At 48.2% G+C, this 22,219-nt stretch overlaps 1 protein-coding gene across 1 annotated transcript in view; it reads right to left on the bottom strand.

Annotated features, from left to right (window-relative positions):
- LOC108293215 (nucleolar protein 4-like) overlaps positions 1 to 22,219 on the bottom strand; it is a 73,802-nt gene extending 51,583 nt beyond the window's left edge. Inside the window, exon 1 of the mRNA XM_017514525.2 lies at positions 22,089 to 22,219. Coding sequence (XP_017370014.2) covers positions 22,089 to 22,151 — 63 coding nt within the window. The 5' untranslated portion in view covers positions 22,152 to 22,219. The remainder of the gene's footprint in view (positions 1 to 22,088) is intronic.

Here is a 22,219-nt window from a genome sequence, read left to right as displayed (position 1 = left end):
ATCCACCCGCCTTGGCCTCCCAAAGTGCTGGGATTACAGGCATGAGCCACCACACCCAGCCAGCCAACTAATTTTTTTTTTTAAGTAGAGGCAGGGTTTCGCCATGTTGGCCAGGTTGGTCTCAAACTCTTGACCTCAGGTGATCCACCCGCCTTGGCCTCCCAAAGCACTGAGATTACGGATGTGAGCCAACATGCCCAGCCTAAAATATTTTTAGTGGAGATGGCGTTTCACCATGTTGGGCAGGCTTGGTGTCAAACGCCTGATCCCAGGTGAGCCACCACGCCTTGACCAAACACAGTTTTTTAATTAAAAAGATCTGCTATGTGCACTCTGGAATTGGGCCATGAGCTTATACTGGGAAAGCAGGAAGTCTTCAATGTCACCATCAAGCTAGAGCAAAGGATGGGACAGACTCAAAGGCTTTAGGATGTTTCACATAGCTTTCCTGATACTTTTAAGTTGGCCTTGATGGAAAAAGGCCAACTTAATGTATTTTCGGTGTCTCATGCCTGTAATCCCAGCACTTTGGGAGGCTGAGGTGGATGGATCATGAGGTCAGAAGATCAAGACCATCCTGACCAACATGATGAAACCCCATCTCTACTAAAATTATAAACATTAGCTGGGTGTGGTGGCACACGCCTGTAGTCCCAGCTACTTGGGAGGAGGCTGAGGCAGGAGAATCTCTTGAACCAGGGAGTCGGAGGTTATAATGAGCCAAGATCTCGCCACTGCACTCCAGCCTGAAGACAGAACAAGACTCTGTCTCAAAAAAAAAAAATGTATTTTAAGTTTGGCCACTGTTTGCCTGTTTTTCCAGAGTGCTAACAAAGTTGACTTTGACAGTTTTTTGCTTGATTTTTCGATGTTTCTTTGAAGAGATGCTTGTGGAGCTGTGTACTCTGCCATTTTTGGTGGTGTGTCCAGAAGTTTATTATTATTATTGTTATTTTTTTTGAGATGGAGTCACACTATTGCTGGGGCTGGAGTGTAATGGCATGATCTCAGTTCACTGCAACCTCTGCCTCCCGGTTCAAGCGATTCTCTTGCCTTAGCTTCTGAGTAGCTGGAATTACAGGTGCCCGCCACCCCACACCCAGCTAATTTTTTGTATTTTTAGTAGAGACAGTGTTTCACTATGTTGGCCATGCTAGTCTCAAATTCCTGACCTCGTGATCCGCTTGCCCCAGCCTCCCAAAGTGCTGGGATTGCAGGTGTGAACCACTGTGCCTGGCCTTTTTTTTTNCCGCACGCAGTCACCACTCCGCACGCACAGTCAGTCACCACTCCGCACGCACAGTCACCACTCCACACGCACAGTCACCACTCCGCACGCACAGTCACCATTCCACACGCACTTATTGAGCCCCTACTATGTTCCAAGGCCCGATCCAGGTGCAGACACCGCGGTGGTGAGATAAGCAGACCTGGGCCTGTCCGTGTGGAGCCCATGGTGCTGGTGCTGCTGTGGCCTCAGCGTGTCCCTACACTGACTGCTGCTTTCTTTTTCCTTCCTCTTCCCCCACCCCTTCCCTTGAGAAATAACAGCATTAAGGTTGGAGAGACTAGGGCTCTCTTACTAATTCTATGACTTCAGACAAATTACTGGCTAGGTGCAGTGGCTCACCCTTGTTGTTCTAGCACTTTGGGAGGCGAAGGCAGGCGGATCACCTGAGGTCAGGAGTTCAAGACCAGCCTGGCCAATACGGTGAAACCCTGTCTCTACTAAAAATACAAAAATTAGCTGGGCGTAGTGGTGCATGCCTGTAATCCTAGTTACTTGGGAGGCTGAGGCAGGAGAATCACTTGAACCCAGGGGGCAGAGGTTGCAGTGAGCTGAGATCACGCCACTGCACTCCAGCCTGGGCCACAGAGCGTGACTCCATCTCGAAAAAATAAAAACCCCACAAAAGCAAATTATGTGTAAGGTGTCTAAAGCTGAACCTCAGTTTTCACATGTGGTGAGGGATTGAATTCTGTGTCTGGGGGTACCTGGCACACGGAAGGTCCCCAACAATGGCTGTTCCTGCTCCCCCGCCTGCCTCCCTTTCCTCCCCACTTCCCCCATCTCCTTTCCTTACCACTCTTTTTCTCTGCCCAAGCCTTTGGCATCTTAACACCCAAACAGATTGTCAAAGTTTAGTTGATGGGCGTCCAGGGTGTGGCAGACACTGTGAACCAGTTTTCTTAATATTATACCCAGAATCAACATTCTCCCTAGTCTTTCTCAACCACAGAGGGTAGAAACATGAAATTCCTTCTTTCCCAGCCTCCCTTACAACTGGGAACCATGGGACCCTCTTGCAGCAATAAGACATCAACACAATGCCTTGAATGTGCACAAGAAGGTTGGAGCAATAGCAGGCAACTTGCAACCACGAGGAAAACGTCAGCAACATCACAGAGACTCCAACCCAACATTGCAAATGGCACCCACGGCAGCTCCTCCATTCTTCTTGTTTTAGGAGTAAAGTAACTTCATGTTTTGCTATAGTCAGCTGGGTTTTGGGGCCTGTAGTCAAAAGCATTCCTGGCTTATTCACAGGGCTCCTGTCTGCGGGTGGACTAGACGGCAAGGATCCCACCCCCCCACCAACTCCTATGTGACTTTTTCTCTTTTTAATTTTTTTTTTTTTGAGACAAAGTCTTGCTCTTGTACCCCAGGCTGGAGTGCAATGGCGCGATCTCAGCTTACTGTAACCTCCACCTCCCGGGTTCAAGTGACTCTCCTGCCTCCCAAGTAGCTGGGACTATAGGCATCCGCCACACGTCTGGCTAATTTTTGTATTTTTAGTAGAGATGAGGTTTCACCATGTTGGCCAGGCTGGTCTCAAACTCCTGACCTCAGATGATCTGCCCACCATAGCCTCCCAAAGTGCTGGGATTACAGGCGTGAGCCACCGTGCCCAGCCGGCCTTTTCTCTTTCAAGAGGACACAGGAGCCTCTTGACTCTTTGAAGGGGACACAGGAGTGCCATGTCCAGGTACCTGCTGTGCATGCTGCGGTGCCTGGGGAGCAGACAAGCATTCAGTTTCCTCACTTGGGGACTCTGCAGCAGGGACAAGTGTCATGGCTGCTGCACAAGTGTGCCTGGCCCTTCCTCAGCCACAGGAGGATCCCAGTTAAAGAACACCTTATGTTTCTATCTTATTTATTCTTGAGGTATTTAGAGCCATTCTAAATGCCAGAGCCTTAGAATGACCATGGGGATGGCAGGGCATGGGCTCTGTGACTCATTTCTGTCGAGGAGGCTGCTCCTGGTTGTGCTAGGCGGAGTCCCTCCCCCCAACTGTCTTCGGCACCTCAGGCCAAAGCTCAGGGCTGCCCAGGCCTGTTCCTGGGGTGGTACAGGAGGAAGCAGATGGGCTGCTGGGGATGAGAGGGGCAGGTAGGGGGGCTCTGGGCCCCATGCCCAGTATTGCCAGCAACATGCTTGCCTGCTGCTGACCCCTGACCCACTGAGCTTCCTCCTCAGAAGACAGTCCCTTGAAAAAAAGGGTTCCTCCATGAAAATGCAAAATTAGAAAGCCACAGATGACTGACCCAAACCTGCTGTTCCAATAACACGGCTGGGGGCAGTGGCTTATGTCCTAGCACTTTGGGGAGGCTGAGGCGGGTGGATTGCTTAAGCCCAGGAGTTCAAGACCAGCCTGGGCAACATGGCAAGACCCCATCTCTACAAAAAAATACAAACAGGCGCCCACCACTACATCCTGGGCTAGAATAAATTTAAAAAAATTGTTTAGAACATGGCCAAGCATGGTGGCTCATGCCTGTAATCCCAGCACTTTAGGAGGCTAAGGCAGGTGGATCAAGAGGTCAGGAGATCAAGACCTTTCTGGCTAACATGGTGAGACCCTGTGTCTACTAAAAACACAAAAGAATTAGCCAGGCGTGGTGGTAGGCACCTATAGTCCCAGTTACTCGGGAAGCTGAGGCAGGAGAATCGCTTGAACCTGGTAGGAAGAGGTTGCAGTGAGCCGAGATCACACCACTGCACTCCAGCCTGGGTGACAGAGCGAGACTCCATCTCAATAAATAAATAAATAAAATAAAATAAATACAAACATTAGCTAGGCACAGTGGTGCGTACCTGTGGTCCCAACTATCAGGAGGCTGAGGTGGGAGAATCACTTGAGCTCAGGAGGTCGAGGCTGTAGTGAGTTGTGATCATACCACTGCACCGCAATAAAAGAAGTTAGATGGGTCATAGGGCAAGGGCACACCTAGAACCAGAGTCGCTGGACTCCTTCTCAGGTGCTCATCTCCACATTCTTTTTTTTCCTTCTCAGACTGGGATAACCACTTTTGACCTGAGACAGGTCCAGGTCCCTGCCCTGCTCCCCACTGGCAAAGAAAGATCACCACACATGTGGGTACTTGGCTGGTAGATCCAAGGGGAGTGGTCTCTGAAGCTCTGTGTTCTTTCCCAGGCATAGCTCCCCCTTGCGCCTCTATCCCAGTCCCCCTGCTGTTCCTACCCAGAGTCTTTGCACGGGCTGCCTCCGGTGCCTGGAATGCCGCCCCCTTCATCTCTGCAGACCTGGCCAGTTCTCAGCATTCAGGCCTTGGCTCGGATGCCACCTCCTCAGAGAGGCCATCTCGCCCTGAGCCACAATGTGCCATCTTTCTCTATTTTAATGCTCTACCCCAAACTTCTTCCTTTTGCATATTTTTTTCATACTGCCTTGTTAATCATCTCCAGGCCTGTGAGCTCCTGAGGATGGGCGCCTTATCTGTCTCATTCACTGTGGTATCCTCCATGCTTGCAATGACATCCAGCATGTAGTAAGAACCTCGGAAATGATTTTTGAGTGAATGAAGGAAGAAATATCTTTCTTTCTTTTTTTTTGAGACAGAGTTTCACTCTTGTTGCCCAGGCTAAAGTGTAGTGGCATGATCTCGGCTCACTGAAACCTCTGCCTCCCAGATTTAAGCGATTCTCCTGCCTCAGCCTCCCAAGTAGCTGGGATTACAGGTGCCTGACACCATGCCCAGCTAATTTTTTTGTAGTTTTAGTAGAGAAGGGGTTTTTACCATGTTGGTCAGCCTGGTCTCGAACTCCTGACCTCAGGTGATCCACCTGCCTCAGCCTCCCAAAGTGCTGGGATTACAGGCATGAGCCACCAAGTCCAGCCTACGAAATTTCTTTAAAACAGCACGATGCTGTGTTGCAGGGAGGACAAGGGTCTGGTGGGCCATGAGCAGAGGCTGTGCTGTGCGCCTCTCAGTCTGAATGGGGGTGGGGGTGCTACCCGTCCACCAGGATCCACACCCAGTCACCCTGAGCAAAACAAAGCAGCCGGCACAACCAGCCTGGGTAACAAGAGCGAAACTCTGTCTCAAAAAAAAAAAAAAAAAAAAAAAAAGCCCGATAATGAGGTAAACACCATCATGACCAGGAAAAAGCTTGGCCATGCTTCTTCCAGTCCACCCAAAGCCATTATCTCTAATTGATCTCCAGACATCAGCTGCTGAGGCGTCTGAAACCCTCCTGCACCCTCCAGGTCTGGTTACAAAGCCCTGGCCCACCCACCCGCCCGTGGAGTCAGGTCTGCTGGAGCCACTCACTCTTTGCTGGGAGTGATGGGGCCTATCTGGGCCCCACATGAAAAGGACCCATCGGGCTGACAAGCGTCAGGGTGGGTCAAGAACCAGTGTAAAAGCCACAGCCACTAAATGCTCAGCTGCCGGGGTCTGAGCTGCCTGAGTTTCGGTACCTTAAGTGGAAGGCTTGACAAAGCTATCAGGGGTCCCCCATTCAAAACAAAAAGCAATGAAAATCAGCGAGGGCTGCAGAAAGCACCCTGCCCAAAATACCCCACTAGTTCTGGGTGAAAGAGGCACCCAAGAGCTGGAGTGAGGGGTTTAGCTGTAAAACAGAACAGGACTTAGCCACAAGACCATGAATCCCTTCCAGGTCTTGGTCAGAGCTGTGGCAGTCACAAGGGCAGCCATTGGCACAGGGACCATCTGGATGTTTTGAGCTGCTCCTTCCTGGCCCAGCCCAGGAAAAATGTTTCCCTTCCTGTTAGATCTCCCTTGTCCTTAGAAACAGAGCCGGAGTCGGCTCTCTGGGCTGCCTGGCAGGGGTAGTTTGCAGCCAGAGCTCTGACAGGACGGAGCAGCGCTTCCCCTCATTCATGGACACCCAGGTAGCAGCTCCTGACTCCCGCAAGCTTTTCCCTTGACACAAACAAAGCGTCCCCAGACCGGCCCTGCATGCAGAGTTGCTGCTTGTGGCACCAGGCAGCTCTCCTGCCTGCACTACTAAATTATGAGTGCTGCGTGCATTTTTTTCCCCAGATAATAAAGTTGAAAGGCCACCTCAGCATCCTCAAATTTGTGGGGGTGGAGGTCTGCAGCTTGGAAGGGGCTCGAGCCTGAAGGAGATGCTGGGGACAATGAGCCATTCTGGTTCAGGGTATCTGCCAACCCCACCAGACGCTGGCTCTCCAGACAGGGTGGTGGTGGTTTTCCACTGTCCCACACAGCTTCGGGGAAGCCAGAGGAAAGAAAAGATACAGACCTCTCCCAGCCCAGGTGGCCCTCACAGAACAGAGGAAATGCTCTTGTTGTGTGAGCATTTGGAAACTGTAGCAAGTTTCTAGAAAGCACCCCAGGATGTTCAAGAACATATACTGATCACAAAAGTAATGCCCCATAACAAAAGATGTTTTGACAATGAGCTTTTCTTACCACTCTCTGTTCTCTTTAAAAAAGAGAAGAAGAAGAAAAAGGTTTCTAAGAAATCATTCCCTCTCAAGTTTAGAAAGGTCCTATGCCCTATTTTCACAGGGCACGATGGCTCATGCCTGTCATCCCAAAGAGAGAGGGTCGCTTGAGCCCAGGAGTTCAAGACCAGCCTGGGCAACACAGTGAAACCTCATCTCTACAAAAAATGCAAAAAATTAGCTGGGAATGGTGGTGTCTGCCTGCAGTCCCAACTACTTGGGAGGCTGAGGTGGGGGGATCACTTGAGCCTGGGAAGTGGAGGGTTGCATTGAGCTGTGATTGCACCACTGTACTCTAGCCTGGGCAACGGGAGTAAAACCCTGTCTCAAAAAAAAAAAAAAAAAAAAAAAGCACTGATCAGGCAGGAGCGCAGTGGCGCGATCTCAGCTCACCGCAACCTCCGCCTCCCAGGCTCAAGCGATTTTCCTGCCTCAGCCTCCCAAGTAGCTGGGATTATAGACATCCACCACAACACCCAGCTAATTTTTCGAATTTTTAGTAGAGACAGGGTTTCTCCATGTTGGTCAGGCTGGTCTCAACTCCTGAACTCTGGTGATCCGCCCACCTTGGCCTCCCAAAGTGCTGAGATTACAGGCGTGAGCCACCACGTCTGTCCTGAAGTGTGCTATTTTCTGGGGGAGGCACAGAAGTTCAAGATCAACCTGGACAACAAAGTGAGACACTGTCCCTACTTAAAAAAAAATTTTTTTTTAAGAAATACCCTATTTTGCTTGATACCCTTTTAGGAGGATGGGGAATGCTGTGCTGCTCCTGTTCAGAGCCTGGAGCACCATGACAGTCCACCTCTGTCAGTGAACAAAGAGGCCTGGGGTAAAGTGTCTTCACTTACTGCTCATGTCGTCAGATCAGCAGGGCTGCTGCAGTATTTTTCCTCCACCAAAAAGGGGATAAAAATATTTTTAGGCACTAAAGAAACAATTTTTGGCCGGTGATAGTGGCTCATGCCTGTAATCCCAGCACTTTGGAAGGCCAAGGTGGGTGGATCACTTGAGGCCAGGAGTTTGAGACCAGCCTGGCCAACATGGTGAAACCCCATCTCTACTAAAAATATAAAAACTAGCCAGGTGTGGTGGCATGCACTTGTAGTCCCAGCTACTCGGGAGGCTGAGGCAGGGGAATGACTTGAACCTGGGAGGCAGAGGTTGCAGTGAGCCGAGATTGTGCCACTGCACTCTAGCCTGGGCAACAGAGGGAGACCCTGTCTCAAAAAAAAAAAAAAGAAACAATTTTTTTTTCAAGTAATGCCTTTTTTTCAAACAAGTAAAACTTTATTATTATTATTATTATTATTATTTCATTATTTTTTTTTAAATGGAGTCTTTCTCTGTCACCCAGGCTGGAGTGCAATGGTGTGATCTCGGCTCACTGCAACCTCTGCCTCCTGGGTTCAAGCAATTCTCCTGCCTCAGCCTCCTGAGTAGCTGGGATTACAAGTGCACATCACCATGCCTGGCTAGTTTTTGTATTTTTATTAGAGACAAGGTTTCACCATATTGGCCAGGTTGGTCTCGAACTCATGACCTCGTGATCTGCCTGCCTCAGCCTCCCAAAGTGCTGGGATTATAGGCGTAAGCCACTGTGCCTGGCCCATAAGCCAGCAAAACTTTTAAAAAGAGAGCCAATAAAGGAGAAACCATTCCTACTAGATACTAAAATACATGATAAAGTTTTCACACTTAAAACAGTTTGGTGCTGCCACATGAACAGTCAAGGAGCCTCGTGAACCAAACAGAAGTAGATTCTGTTTTGGATGGAAACTTAGTAAGTTTTAAAGGTATCATCTCAAATCAGTGGGGGGAAGTGGAGTATTTAACAAATGATGCTGAGACAAAAGGGTTAAGCAGAATCTGTATCTCAGAATATACATCAGTATGAGCTCCAAATGGATCAAAGATTAAATATAAAAAACGAAAATGAAAACATGTTTGCTTTTTGCTCTGTCAGCTGGAAGGGCTTACAAGAAAGGACACTTCAGTACCAATGAGCATACATAGTACCCAGATCTTGGGCTTTTTTTGTTTTGTTTTGTTTTATATAAAATATAGAGAGATGAGGTTTTGCTATGTTGCCCAAGCTGGTCTTAAACTCCTGAGCTAAAGAGATCCTTCTTTCTGCGTTGGCCTCCTAAAGGATTGGAAAAATAGGTGTGAGCCACCATGCCCAGCCAGATATTTTTAGGCACTAAAGAAACAATTTTTTTTTTTTTTTTGAGATGGAGTCTCACTCTGTTGCCAGGGTGGAGTGCAGTGTCATGATCTCAGCTCACTGCAACCTCTGCCTCCTGGGTTCAAGCAATTCTCCTGCCTCAGCCTCCTGAGTATCTGGGACTACAGGCATGCGCCACCACGCCCAGCTAGTTTTTTGTATTTTTAGTAGAGACGGGGGTTTTACCATGTTGGCCAGGATGGTCTCGATCTCTTGACCTCAAGTGATCTGCCCGTCTCAGTCTCCCCAACCGCTGGGATTACAGGTGTGAGCGACCGCACCTGGCTATTTTGGTTTTTAATATGGTTTTCCAATGAAAGGAATCAGAGCTCCCTAAAGAAAGGAGTGATTCCTGGGTTGGGGCAGGAAATATCCAAGATGAGCCTGGAGTTTTATAGTGCCAGAAAGCAAGAAAGCACTAAAAAAAAAAAAAAAAGAAACAAACAAACAAAAACCCCAAACACCAATGAGGTATGTCAAAAGAGCACAGAAGCCAACTGAAAAAGCTCCCAATGGCCAAAGCTAGAACAATTTGAACAACAAAATAATGAAGTATTGAATGATCACCAAAGCATAAAATAAACAGCTACGAGTCCAGAGTTCTACAAATGGCTGAATAAATTAATAAGCAGGGGAGGAGGAACAAATCTCCTGTGCATAAGAAATCTAAATAATTTACGTAGATAACTCACCATCAGAAAGGCAGAGCACGACACCCTACTCTTCAGGTGTAGGTTGCACACGGTGCCTTCCTTCCCAAGTGCACATGTGGAAAGAGGGAAAAGCAGCCCGACAGCGGAGAAACCAGAGCATTATCTCAGCCAGGTGTGATCAAGGCCAATGTTAACAGTCATAACTCATGTTGACAGTATGGACCCTTAACAAAATGTGATGGAAACGACATTCCACATCTGTGGTCTTCCTCCTAATAGCCCATAACCCCAGTTTTATATAGAGAAAAACATCAAATTTCTAAATTCAACAAAATACATGACTAGTACTCTTCGAAACTGTCAAAGCCAAAAGAAGCTTAAAGGGACATGACAAATAAATGTAATGTATCCCAAATGAAATTTCGGAACAGAAAAGGAAATTAGGTAAAAGCTAAGGGAATCTAAACAAACTATAGAGTTTAGTTATAATAATGTGTCAATATGGTTCATTAATGGTAACAAATGTATCACCCTAAGGTAAGACATCAATAATAGGGGGAACTGTGTGTCTGGGAGTGGGCGGTGTGGATACTCTGTACTGTCTTCCCTATCTTTCTATAAAGTTAAAACTGTTCTCAGAAATAGTCTATCAAAAAAAAAAAATGAAAACACAAACGTAGTAAAAGAAAACATAGGGGTGGACTGGAGTTAGCCTTTTTAAGACTCAACTGCAGAAATGATTTAAAGAAAAAATTGATACATCAGAGGACATAAAATAAATATGACAGCACACACACAGCATCAGCAAGGTCAAGAGAGGGCTGCGGATGGGGAAAAGGAGGCAATGGCTAACTCTGGGGAATCCAAAGAGAGGAAATGGAATCATAGTGTGCTAATTGGGTCAGCTATGAATAATATGTACACAGTCATAATAACATAAATAATGAATAGCAATTTATCTAAATAGAGAAGTATAGATATGTTTCGCAATGGAGGAAGGAGAAATAATAAGTGTATTAATGGGAGGGTGTAGGAGTACAAATACTTATTTCCTATGCTAGAAATTAACAACAACAAAAGCCCCAATTAAAAAATAAAGAATTAACAGTATAAGCAGGTTATTTCAAAATAGGAGTTAAACACCAGAAGGGACAGCTAAAAGATACGAAAGAAAAGAGCCTGTTGCTAGGAAGTAGAAACTGAAGTGTCCGCTATTGTTCTACATCATTATTATTATTATTTTGAGACAGAGTCTCGCTCTTTCGCCAGGTAGGAGTGCAGTGTCATGATCTGGGCTCACTGCAACCTCTGCCTTGAGGGTTCAAGTGATCCTCCTGCCTCACCATGCCCGGCTAACTTTTGTATTTTTAGCAGAGATGAGGTTTCACCATATTGGCCAGGCTGGTCTCAAACTCCTGACCTTGTGGTCCACATGCTTCAGTCTCCCAAAGTGCTGGGATTACAGGCATGAGCCACCGCACTTGGCCATGTTCTAAATGATTTTTAAAAATATATTCTAGGCCAGGTGTGGTGGCCCATGCCTGTAATCCCAGCATTCTGGGAGGCCAAGGTGGGCAGATCACCTGACATCAGGAGTTCAAGACTAGCCTGGCCAACATAGCGAAACCCTGTCTCTACCAAAAATATAAAAATTAGCTGGGCATGGTGGTACCCGCCTGTAATCCCAGCTACTCAGGAGGCTAAGGGAGGAGAAACGCCTGAGCCTGGGAGGTGGAGGTTGCAGTGAGGATTGCATCACTGCACTCCAGCCTGGGTGACAGTGAGACTCCATCTCAAAAAAACAGTATTCTATCTATAAAAATAAAAATTAACCTAGGCTGGTGTGGTGGCTCACACCTGTAATCTCAGCACTTTGGGAGGCCGAGGCTGGCAGATCACCTGAGGTCAGGAGTTCGGGACCAGCCTGGCCAACATGGTGAAACTCCATCTCTACTAAAAATATAAAAAATTAGCTGGGTGTGGTGGTGGAGGTCTGTAATCCCAGCTACTCGGGAGGCTGAGGCAGGAGAATTGCTTGAACTTGAGAGGCAGAGGTTGCAATGAGCCAAGATTGCACCATTGCACTCCAGCCTGGGCAACAAGAGTGAAACTCCATCTCGAAATAAAAAATAAAAAAATAAAAATAGGGCCGGGCACAGTGGCTCAAGCCTGTAATCCCAGCACTTTGGGAGGCCGAGGCGGGTGGATCACGAGGTCAAGAGATCGAGACCATCCTGGTCAACATGGTGAAACCCCGTCTCTACTAAAAATACAAANAAATTAGCTGGGCATGGTGGTGCGTGCCTGTAATCCCAGCTACTCAGGAGGCTGAGGCAGGAGAATTGCCTGAACCCAGGAGGTGGAGGTTGCGGTGAGCCGAGATTGCGCCATTGCACTCCAGCCTGGGTAACACGAGTGAAACTCCGTCTCAAAAAATAAATAAATAAATAAATAAATAAATAAATAAATAAATAAAAATAAAAATAAATGCAAACAAATCCCAGCAATTTAGAAAGGGATAAATGGCCACCTAAAAGTGATTTCTGTAGGTGAGCTTCCCTGGGACTGTGGTGGAAGGTCTGGGGGGCACAAGGTAGAAGCTCACAGCAGCTACTCCAACTGCACGTCCTCTCCCAGAAGAAATGCTCCAGGGATCATCCTCTGCCTAGAGAAATCCCAACAGCAGGCTTGGTCAAGGTCAGTATTTCAGTAGCTTTTGTTTTCTTGCTGCAGCACAAACCTTCCACAGTGCTGGGAACGTACTGAGACAGGGAGAAGGTCTGGGCTATAGATTCTCATGAGGATCCTGAAAACGTGGCCGACAGCATTTCTGGCCTTTCCTGTGCTCTTGTGGTGGCAAGTTGGGCCCCTGCGGCTCAGCGACGCAACAAGAGGAGGTAATAGATGGAGCCAAGAAAAGAAGCCAGAAGCGGACCAGCAAGGCTGGGGGGAGGGAAGACAGTCGGTGGGAAGGGCAGGAGCCTGGGAGGCTGGGAACCGAGAGGAAGGAGGTCGCCTCAGTGGAAAGCCCCGTGGGGAGAGAATGAGGGAGTCTAAAATCTAGGCAGCCAAAGCAGCAGACCCCATATCCTCACAAATGCCACAGGGTCCGCTCCACTTACTGCTCCATGCACATTTTCAGGAGGAGACACAGACGCTCAAAGTTTGAAGAGACGAGTCTAGAGAAATGGCTATTGCAAGACAGTAGCAAAATCTGCAAACAGTGAAAAGAGAGTGGAGATGGCAAAGATATGCTGACAGCTGGAAAGAAGGATTCTGCCTCTCACAGCAAAGCTTAACAGACCTCCTCACCCTCCCCCAAGAGCAGACCTCCAAGGTCTGGAGAGTCACTGGGAAACTGTCTTTGATCATCATAAAGTATCACACTTTGCCCTACTTAATGCTTTTTCTTGCCTTGAACATTTATTTAACATTAATAGCATGACTCCTTCTTTTTTAATTTTCCTTTCTGTGTCATTTTGAAAAATGTCATTTGTAAACACCAAATGCCATTTAAGAAGGCCCATCTCAGTCTTTTATGATACTGTGAAGTGAAATTTAACCCATTCACATTTTTTGTATTTAGTAGTTTGGTCTTGTTTGTGCTATATTAATTTATGTAATTTATTATATGTACTTGTTTATCATATTCCATTATGTTTATTTTATATGTATATATATTTTATATTTCTTTTTCATGGTTTCTTTGTTTATTCCCTATTTAATCACTCTTAATGGACTGATTACGTTTTCTGTGTTTCTTTTATTCGCTCTACTTGTTTAGAAGTTCTACATTCTATTTCTATTCCATGGAGATCACTCTTTAAAGAAACATTTCAGAAGCTCTGCTTCTTTAGGAGATCATCAAAGGTCACAACATTGAGCCACAGCAAGAGACGAGGTCACGGTTCCATTCTGCTATTTCTCCTCTGAACTCCTACCTCACCTGGGCTGCAGAGCAGCCTGAGGAAAAAAGAGAATCATCACTGCCACCAGGCTCCTAAATGTGACTGTCCCAGTCAGTATTCTTGGGTTCTGCATGGTAATAACCCAAAAGTCAGCATTGTTTGAGTAGGTGACAGTCTTTCTTTCACAGTAGCCCATTAACATTCCTTCTCCTTTGTGTCTGCCCATATTTTGGGGGTCTTTCTGGGCAGAGGGTAAATTGAGAGGGTTCATAAGAAAGAGAATGGATAATGATTAAAAAGTGAATGTAGTTAGCCAAAAATGTGGAAACAACCCAAATGTCCATGAACAGATAAATGTAATAATAAACAAAATGTGGTCTAGCCATACAATGGAATATTACTGTCATAAAATGGAATAAAATTGCCCAGGCACAATAGCACACATGCTTGTAATCCCAGCACTTTGGGAGGCTGATATGGGCAGCTTAAGCCCAGGAGTTCCAGGTCAGCCTGGACAACATGGAGAAATCCCATCTCTACAAAAAAAAAAAAAAAAAAAAAAAAAAAAAAAAAAAAAAAAAACCCCCTCTAAAAAAAAAAAAAAAAAAAAAAAATCCACAAAAAGTAGTCAGATGTGGTGGTGGTCGGCTGTGGTTCCAGATACTCAGGAGGCTGAGGTGGGTGGATTGAGCCTGGGAGGGTGAGGCTGCAGTGAACTGTGTGTGTCACTGCACTCCAGCCTGGGTGACAGAGTGAGGCCCTTTCTCAAAAAACTAACGAAAAGGAATAAAGTTCTGACATGTGCTATCAGATGGATGAACCTTGAAGACATTATGCACAAAAGGACAAATATTGGCTGAGTCCACTGACATGAGGTGCCTAGAAGAGCCAACTGCATAGACAGAAAGCAGAACAGAGGTGACCAGGGCTGGGGGAGGGGAGGAAGGGAATTATTGCTTAATGGGTACAGAGTTTCTGTTTCAGGTGATGAACAAATTTTGGAAATAGATAGTTGGTGATGGTTGTGCAACACTGTGAATATACTCAGGGCCACTCAATTATATACTTAAACCTGGTTAAAATGGCACCTTTCAGGTTTTATATATTTGTCACGGTTTTCTTTAAAAAAAATAAATGTGGGCCAGGCACGGTGGCTCATGTCTGTAATCCCAACACTTTGGGAGGCCAAGGCGGGTAGATCACCTGAGTTTGGGAGTTCGAGGCCAGCCTGACCTCTGTGGAGAAACCCCATCCCTACTAAAATTACAAAATTAGCTGGGTGTGGTGGTGCATGCCTGTAATCCCAGCTAATTGGGAGGCTGAGGCAGGAGAATCGCTTGAATCCTGGGGACAGAGGTTGTGGCAAGCCAAGATTGCACCGCTGCACTCCAGCCTGGGAAGCAAGAGTGAAGCTCCATCTCAAAAAATAAATAAATAAGCAGGTGCCCCTGAACTGCCTGGCGGGTCTCTAGCCCCTTCTGTTTTCTGTCCCAGGTGACAGCTCTGTGGCTGCCATTTTGTCCCCTCTACCGAGAAGAGCTCCTTAAGAGCAACCACACTCTTATCTTTCTTTATAGCCCCATCTCCTGCACAAGGCCATTCGATGTGTCTATTAAGCAGATGTTGATTTATTTATTTATGTATTTATTTTTTGAGATGGAGTTCGCTCTTGTTGCCTAGGTTGGAGTGCAATGGCTCAATCTTGGCTTACCGCGACCTCCACCTCCTGGGTTCAGGCGTTTCTCCTGCCTCAGCCTCCCAAGTAGCTGGCATTACAGGCGCGCCACCACACCAGGGTAATTTTGTATTTTTAGTAGAGACAGGGTTTCTCCATGTTGGTCAGGCTGGTCTTGAACTCCTGACCTCAGGTGATCCACCCGCCTCAGCCTCCCAAAGTGACATGATTACAGGCGTAAGCCACTGCGCCCGGCCACAGGTGTTGTATAATCATCACCGTCACTAGCAATGTGGTCGCTGGGATTTCCTGTGAGTGTCTGGGGCTGAGCACTTACACTGCTTGGTATCACTGAACTCGAGATAACTCTATGAGGTAGGTGTGTTATTGTTACTCCCAAGTAACTGATGAGTTAAAAGAGGCACAGAGAGGTGAAGTAATGGCCCAAAGTCACACAGCTGGAAGGGCTAGAGCCGGGACTGTTAGGGTGGCACTGGCATCACAAAGTAAAGGGGGTGGGTGACGGGGATCCTGGCTGTGGACAGTGCCCGCTGCAGCTTCATGCTGGCTGGCTGGCTTGCTGGAGCAGGAAGGCCAATAACTTGGAGATTCTAGGGCCCCTGGGCCCCTAGAGACCCTGCAGTCCCCACATGTGTACCCTGGGGAGGGGTCTGCTCCTCCTCACCTGCCCTCCAGAACCCAAGGAAAATTCTGGGCCAAGACAGAACAGTAGAGCAGAGGGAGGCAGAGGTTAATGGAGGCAAGTTAGAACCTCCATCACGTGGGCTCAGACGGAGGAGCCACACCACTTCACACACTGCTGTGAGGACCATTAAAACCATTAGCGGGATATTATCGCTGCTCTAGGAACTGCAGAGAGGGAGGCCAGGAAGGTACCCACAGTCCTCCCCTCCAGACAGAACACAGGGATGGGAACAGCACACAGAAGAGCTGAGCCCTGAGCCTCTCTGGGCCTCGGCTTCCTCTGGGTGGGAGAAGGCACAGAAAGTTGTCTCTCTGCTTCCCCAGCTGATTTCTGCAAGGGGGCCTCAGTTCCAACACTGTCATCTCAGAAAGATAATGTAGACATCAAATTGCCCCTGCAGACTACGTAGCATTCAAAAGGAAGGTGGGGGTGACGCCCTGTCACAGTCCTCTCCCAGTATGCCCTTATTTTCCTTATATTTAAGGTGGTTCCCAAGTCCCAGGCCAAACACAGCCCCCGACCTGTGCTTGCCACCCTCTGGCACGCAGGCTGCCAGCATCACTGCCAAGGGCAGCGTCCCTCTACAAAGCCCACGGGCAGTGGGTGATCCTTGCAGGCAGCTTACGTTTTCTGTCAGCACACTGCTTCCAGAAAGCACATCCTTATCTGGGTCAGTGTGGGGAGAAACAGGGTTTGGCACAGGTTTGGGGATGGGAGAGATCTGGGCTCCATATCAGAGGCTTTGTGGCCTTGAGCAAGTGCTGAGCCTTTCTGAGCCTCAGCTGTCAAATCTGTAGAATGAGGACAGTAAGTCGACCTAGTGAGGGATAAAGCATGTAGACTGCTTGACACAGAAGAATCGCCTAATTAATTACCCATCTGCCTGAAACAGCAGCCATCCCGCTCACTCCTGTGTCCCTCCTCCACTCCTCCTCTGAGCACTTCCTGCAGACACGAGAGTGTTGGTTTGGTTTCTTCTTGTCTCTCTCATTGAACTGGGAGAGCCCGGCAGGCAGACACTTGGACCTGTTCACCACTGTCTCCTTGGCAGCTGGAGCAGTGCCTGACTCAGAGTGCACAAAAGGATGGATGGACAGCTGTGTGAATAAGTGAATGAAAGGAAAATCACATAAGCAGCTCCCTTGATAGGTGAAAACAGCAGAGGGCAAAGAGACTCAGAATAATATGGGTCAACAAAGCAGGTTACTCCCCTCCTTCTTCAAGAGTCTGGAAGGGTAGCCACCAAAATATTCCATTGCCATGCTTTTGCTTTTTGGTGATTGATTTTTCTGCTGAGTCTCTGTGCTACTTGTGTAATTAAAAAAAAAAAAAAGAGGCTGGGTGCAGTGGCTCACGCCTATAATCCCAACACTTTGGAAGGCTGAGGTGGGCAAATCACTTGAGGTCAGGAGTTTGAGACCAGCCTGGCCAACATGGTGAAACCCCATCTCTACTAAAAATATTTTTAAAAATTAGCCAGGCATGGTGATGGGAGCCTGTAATCCCAGCTACTCTGGAGACAAGGCAGGAGAATTGCTTGAACCCGGGAGGCGGAGGTTTCACTGAGCCGAGATTGTGCCACTGCACTCCAGCCTGGTGACAGAGCGAGACTTGTCTCTAAATAAATAATTAATACAATAATAATTAAAATGATAAAAGAAACCCAAATAAGACAGAAAATGAAACCAGTGGCTGTGTGAAGAAGAGAGCCCAGCGTGCCTCACGGCATCTTGCTCATACCCTTGAGAGCGAACCTGAAGGATCGGCAGCTCAGGACGGCACCTGCTGGCTGGATCTGGCCCTAAGAGCATGGCCTGCACCTGTTCCTGGGATCTCACTTTATCAGAGAATATTAACGGCCATTGTCTGAGATGGTCTACATTTCATGAAATCTTCCTTCCTGCCTCTTCCAAGAAGATGCTCCTTCCTCTGTACAAATAAATGTAATTTCCATTTTATATCTTTATAAGAGTATTCCTGAATAAAAAAACTCTTTGATCAGGCCACACTCCACTATTTTCAGCTCAGTGTGGCCACTTTGATGACAGGTCCTGGGGTCTGTGTCTCAGGCTGGAGGTCCTGAGAGGGTAGAGTCTAACCCCCAGAGTGGTGCCTTGTACGTTGAGGACACTATAACTCTTGGCTGCACTGAACCAGACTTCAAGAATAATTTTTTTCTTCTTCTTTTTTTTTTTTTTTTCGAGATGGAGTCTTGCTCTGTAACCAGGCTGGAGTGCAGTGGCACAATCTCGGCTCACTGCACCCTCCGCCTCCTGGGTTCAAGCAAGAATCGTTCTTCTTTGTGTGACTCTTGTGTTGAGTTTTCATATTATCTAATACCCTCTGCTGAGAAGGACTCATTTTCTAGCATATTAATCTGATACAACTGGCCTACAAGCAACATGATTCTGTCCGGCCCTCAAGAAAATCCCACCACGGGCACGTTGATGAAGCAAAGTGAGGGGAAATGTTCTCCTTGCCTTACCAATTGTCTCTTGGATATGTGATGCTGGAAATAAATGGATTATTGAGATTTTTTCTTACCCAAAGTTTTTAGACATAGAGCTTTGTTCAGCATTAATAAAATATTTATCCTGGCTGGGTGCGGTGGCTCACCCCTGTAATCCCAGCACTTTGGGAGGCCAAGGTGGGCTGATCACCAGGTCAAGAGTTTGAGACCAGTCTGGCCAACATGGTGAAACCCCATCTCTACAAAAAATACAAAAATTAGCTGGGTGTGGTGGTGGGCACCTGTAATCCCAGCTACTCAGGAGACTGAGGCAGGAGAATCACTCGAATCTGGGAGGCGGAGGTTGCGGTGAGCCGAGACCGCACCACTGCACTCCCGCCTGGGCGACAGAGCAAGACTCTCTCTCAAAAATAAAAATAAAAAATAAATAAAATATTTATCCTGGTTTCTGGTTACTTTAGTATTGGGGTTATTTTCCATGTAGCCTGCATTAGAGAGTTGCAAACACTACAGATGTCCTCTGCTGGGATTTTGTGGTCAGAGTGATGAAAAGTAACCACTCTCAAAGCCTTGTCTTGGGATGGCTGGATTTGATAGCAGCCGAACCTGTCCCGTGGCTGCGTTTGGATGGTGGGGAGTCATTCACCCACCCTGGCCTGCCTTTGCTATACAGGAAATAAACTAGTAATTCAAGCATGTGTATTTTTAGTTCTAACTCAAGCTGAAGAATCCAAGACTGCTGGGTCCTTGGCCCTTCCTTGCTGTTGCAGATAAATAATCTGGTGAGCAATGTGATTTCATATTATACCACGTGCCCAGCCATAAAACAGGGATAACGGTGCTGCCTAAGAACTGAGGCCTTGAGAGCTCATTGCTTTGCACAGCGTGCTGGAGACTGACAGATGAAGGGCTCTAGGCATGAGGTGGGAGGCTGCTTCACCAGCCAGGTGGTGAAAGGCAGACCTGAACTTCCATCTCCTGCTGCACCCAGGAGAAGCATTCAGAGGCCCCCACCTGGAAACTACTAATGAAGCAGAGGAAGTCACATCCAGCCCCACTGGAAGCAGAGGCCACCTCGATCTTGGCCCTGTCCCAGCTGGACTCCCAGAGCACCCTGGGGACAAATGCCCTCCACAGTCCCCCCTTCCTCTGGGAGCTGCCAGAGCCTCGCCAGGGTAATTTATCCATCTCATGTCATGAACTTCAGTTCATCCCCAGAAGTCATCAGGTGCTTATGCTCCCATCACTGTGCTTTCCCCCTTTTGCCTCAGCTACAGAACTGATCACATTCTCTGCTGCAGCCACACCAGCCCCTCGAATCTTGTGCAGGCTTGGTCCTCCCTTAAGCCACAAGGCCTTTGCAGAAGCTGTTCCCTCAGCCTGGAATAGCTTCTCTTCCCTTCAGATCCCACTCTCAGCTGACGCCTCCCTTTCTGAGGCACAGCTTCCCAGACCCCTGCCTCAGTCCACCCTCTAGCCCACCCTAAGTACCCGCAGTGCCACATGTCCTTCTGCCCATGGTGATGCCCCATCGATCACTTCCTCCATTGTTAATCGCCGCCTACTGTGAGCTGGGCATTTGTGTGCGATCCTGCCGCTGCTGTCTGTCTCCCCTAGACCAGAAGAAAACACACACAGGGATGCCAGTCGGAAACTATCTCAGCACTTTGGGAGGCAGAGGCGGGTGGATTGCTTGAGCCCAGGAGTTCAAGACCAGCTGGGCCAACATGGAGAAACCTCGTCTCTATGAAAAATACAAAAAATTAGCTGGGCATGGTGGCAAGTGCCTATAATCCCAGCTACATGGGAGGCTAAGGCGGGAGAATCGCTTGAACCGGGGGGCAGAGGTCACAGTGAGCCAAGATCATGCCACTGCACTCCAGCCTGGGTGGCAGAGTGAGACTCTGCCTCAAAAAAACAAAAACAAGAACAAGAACAACAACAACAACAACAAAAAACACATAAGAAGAAGATCTAGGGGTACTGCTGTTTCTGCTCATCCCCAGAGCCTGGCTCACAGAACAGCGCTCTGTAAGTACCTGTGGAATGACCGAATCCTCATTAAAGCACCTAGCCCGTAGTCTTAACTCCCCTCTTCCACTGACGCAAGTGAAGGCGCAGTAAGGATTTTTAACCGGCTCAAATATCTGATTCGTTAATGAGAGATGCCAACTTGCACGACACTGACCGCTACTGGTTCTAGTGGTGACCTGGATTTAGTGCCCTTCTGTAGGAAAGAAAACCCGGGGGCTGTGCTCCCAGCTGTCTGTGTGGTTCTGTCCTTCATTCTTCGTGGGCACAGACGAGAACGGTGATAACACTGTTTACGGAGCCAGGTGCCTGTAACAATGAGGATGCTTACAGGAAAGAAAGGCCACAGATCGCTCTTCAGCGGCAGTCAGAGGGGACCTGACATGGAGCCTGCACAGCGGTGCTGGGGATCTATAAGCAACACCCTCATTACCGACACTCCTGTAGCCCAAACTACTTTGCCTTTGTGCGCTAGAAACCCAATCGACGCCCGTTTTCCCCATGGAATTATTTGTGATGAGGTGAAGTTTCTTGGAGACGCAAACATCCCAGAACATGTGTACTCAGATGAGAAGGCGGGGGAGACACAGTTCTACCGAACGGTCCTACCGCTCAGAGCAAAGGTTCCTTCACACAGCTTCTAGGTGCCAGGCATGGAGTGGCAAAGGGAGGGCTCGCCGCCCCCGCCTCTTGAAAGGATACAAAGCTCTGCAGGTTCAAGCCACCTAGCTTAAGTCCTCAAACTGGGTATCACGGGCAGAGATGCTACCTGCATGTGTCCTGCTACATCACCATGGATCTGGCCAAGGGGCCACCACCCCCTCAGAGCACGCACGCTGGGGTTGTCAAGGAGACCAGCAGCATGGGACAGCCGCACCCAGGGCTGGAAGTCAGACTTGGGTTCTGACCCACCTTTCAACGGGGGAGAAAGAATCCAATCCCCTGCCAGGGCCACAAGGACACAACGGGTTCAGATGTCACAAGAGATGAGAACACTCCAAGCTTAAGCAAGAAGTGATTACCCTGGTTTTAGGTGGCAGCGGAGGATGGGGGTGGAGGGGAACTCACCTAGTCCTTTCTTTGAAAGACAGTCAGGCTACTTGCTTTGCAGAGGGTTAGGAGGTGGACTGTGTGGGAAGGCAGGCGAAAGGGAGTTTCTTTTCATAGCCTGTTTCCATGGTGCCTCATGGCCCTTGGCAAACCCCAGCTGGGGAGGCTTGGACAGCCAGGAGGCCCCAGGGCCACCCTCCAAGGCCTATCCTCCTAGTCCATCCGGGCCCCAAGAGTGACAGAGGCCACAAGCAGGCAGCCACTCTCTCTTGCCTCCCTGGGGGAAGGAGGCAAGAGGCAAGCGATCAAGGGCAAGCTGAGAGAGAACCAGCTCCAGGGTCCGGGGCTGTGGCCCTTCCGTCCCACATCCCCTCCTCCCGGGAGCCCACCCAAGGGGAAACTTTTCTCACTGAAGACCCACAGGGCTGTCTGCACAGGAGACCCTCTCACAAGGAACACATTCTTGCTTCCCCCTCTCTGCCTGGACTGCACAGCCCAGATAACCAGATAAGGGCCTCTTTGATTTCCCATGTGTTTACACAAGCTGTGGCCCCAAGACTTGGAAAGAATCAACCACAGCGAGGCAAGTCAGGACACCTTCAGATGGGGTAAGGGAGACTGCCACCTTACCTGCTCCTGGGAATTCATCACTCGAAGCTTCATCTGCTTCAGGTAGGTGGAGGTGAGGGGCATGTTGTAATCAATAATCCCGGACACCAGCGGAGATGGAGGCTCATTTTCTGGCAGAAAGAACAGAAGGA

Source organism: Cebus imitator, unplaced genomic scaffold (assembly GCF_001604975.1).
Source record: "Cebus imitator isolate Cc_AM_T3 unplaced genomic scaffold, Cebus_imitator-1.0 Scaffold18, whole genome shotgun sequence".
In the NCBI taxonomy this organism is placed as follows: Eukaryota; Metazoa; Chordata; class Mammalia; order Primates; family Cebidae; genus Cebus; species Cebus imitator.
Note: the sequence above shows the minus strand (reverse complement) of the source record. Positions and strands in the feature narration are given on the sequence as shown.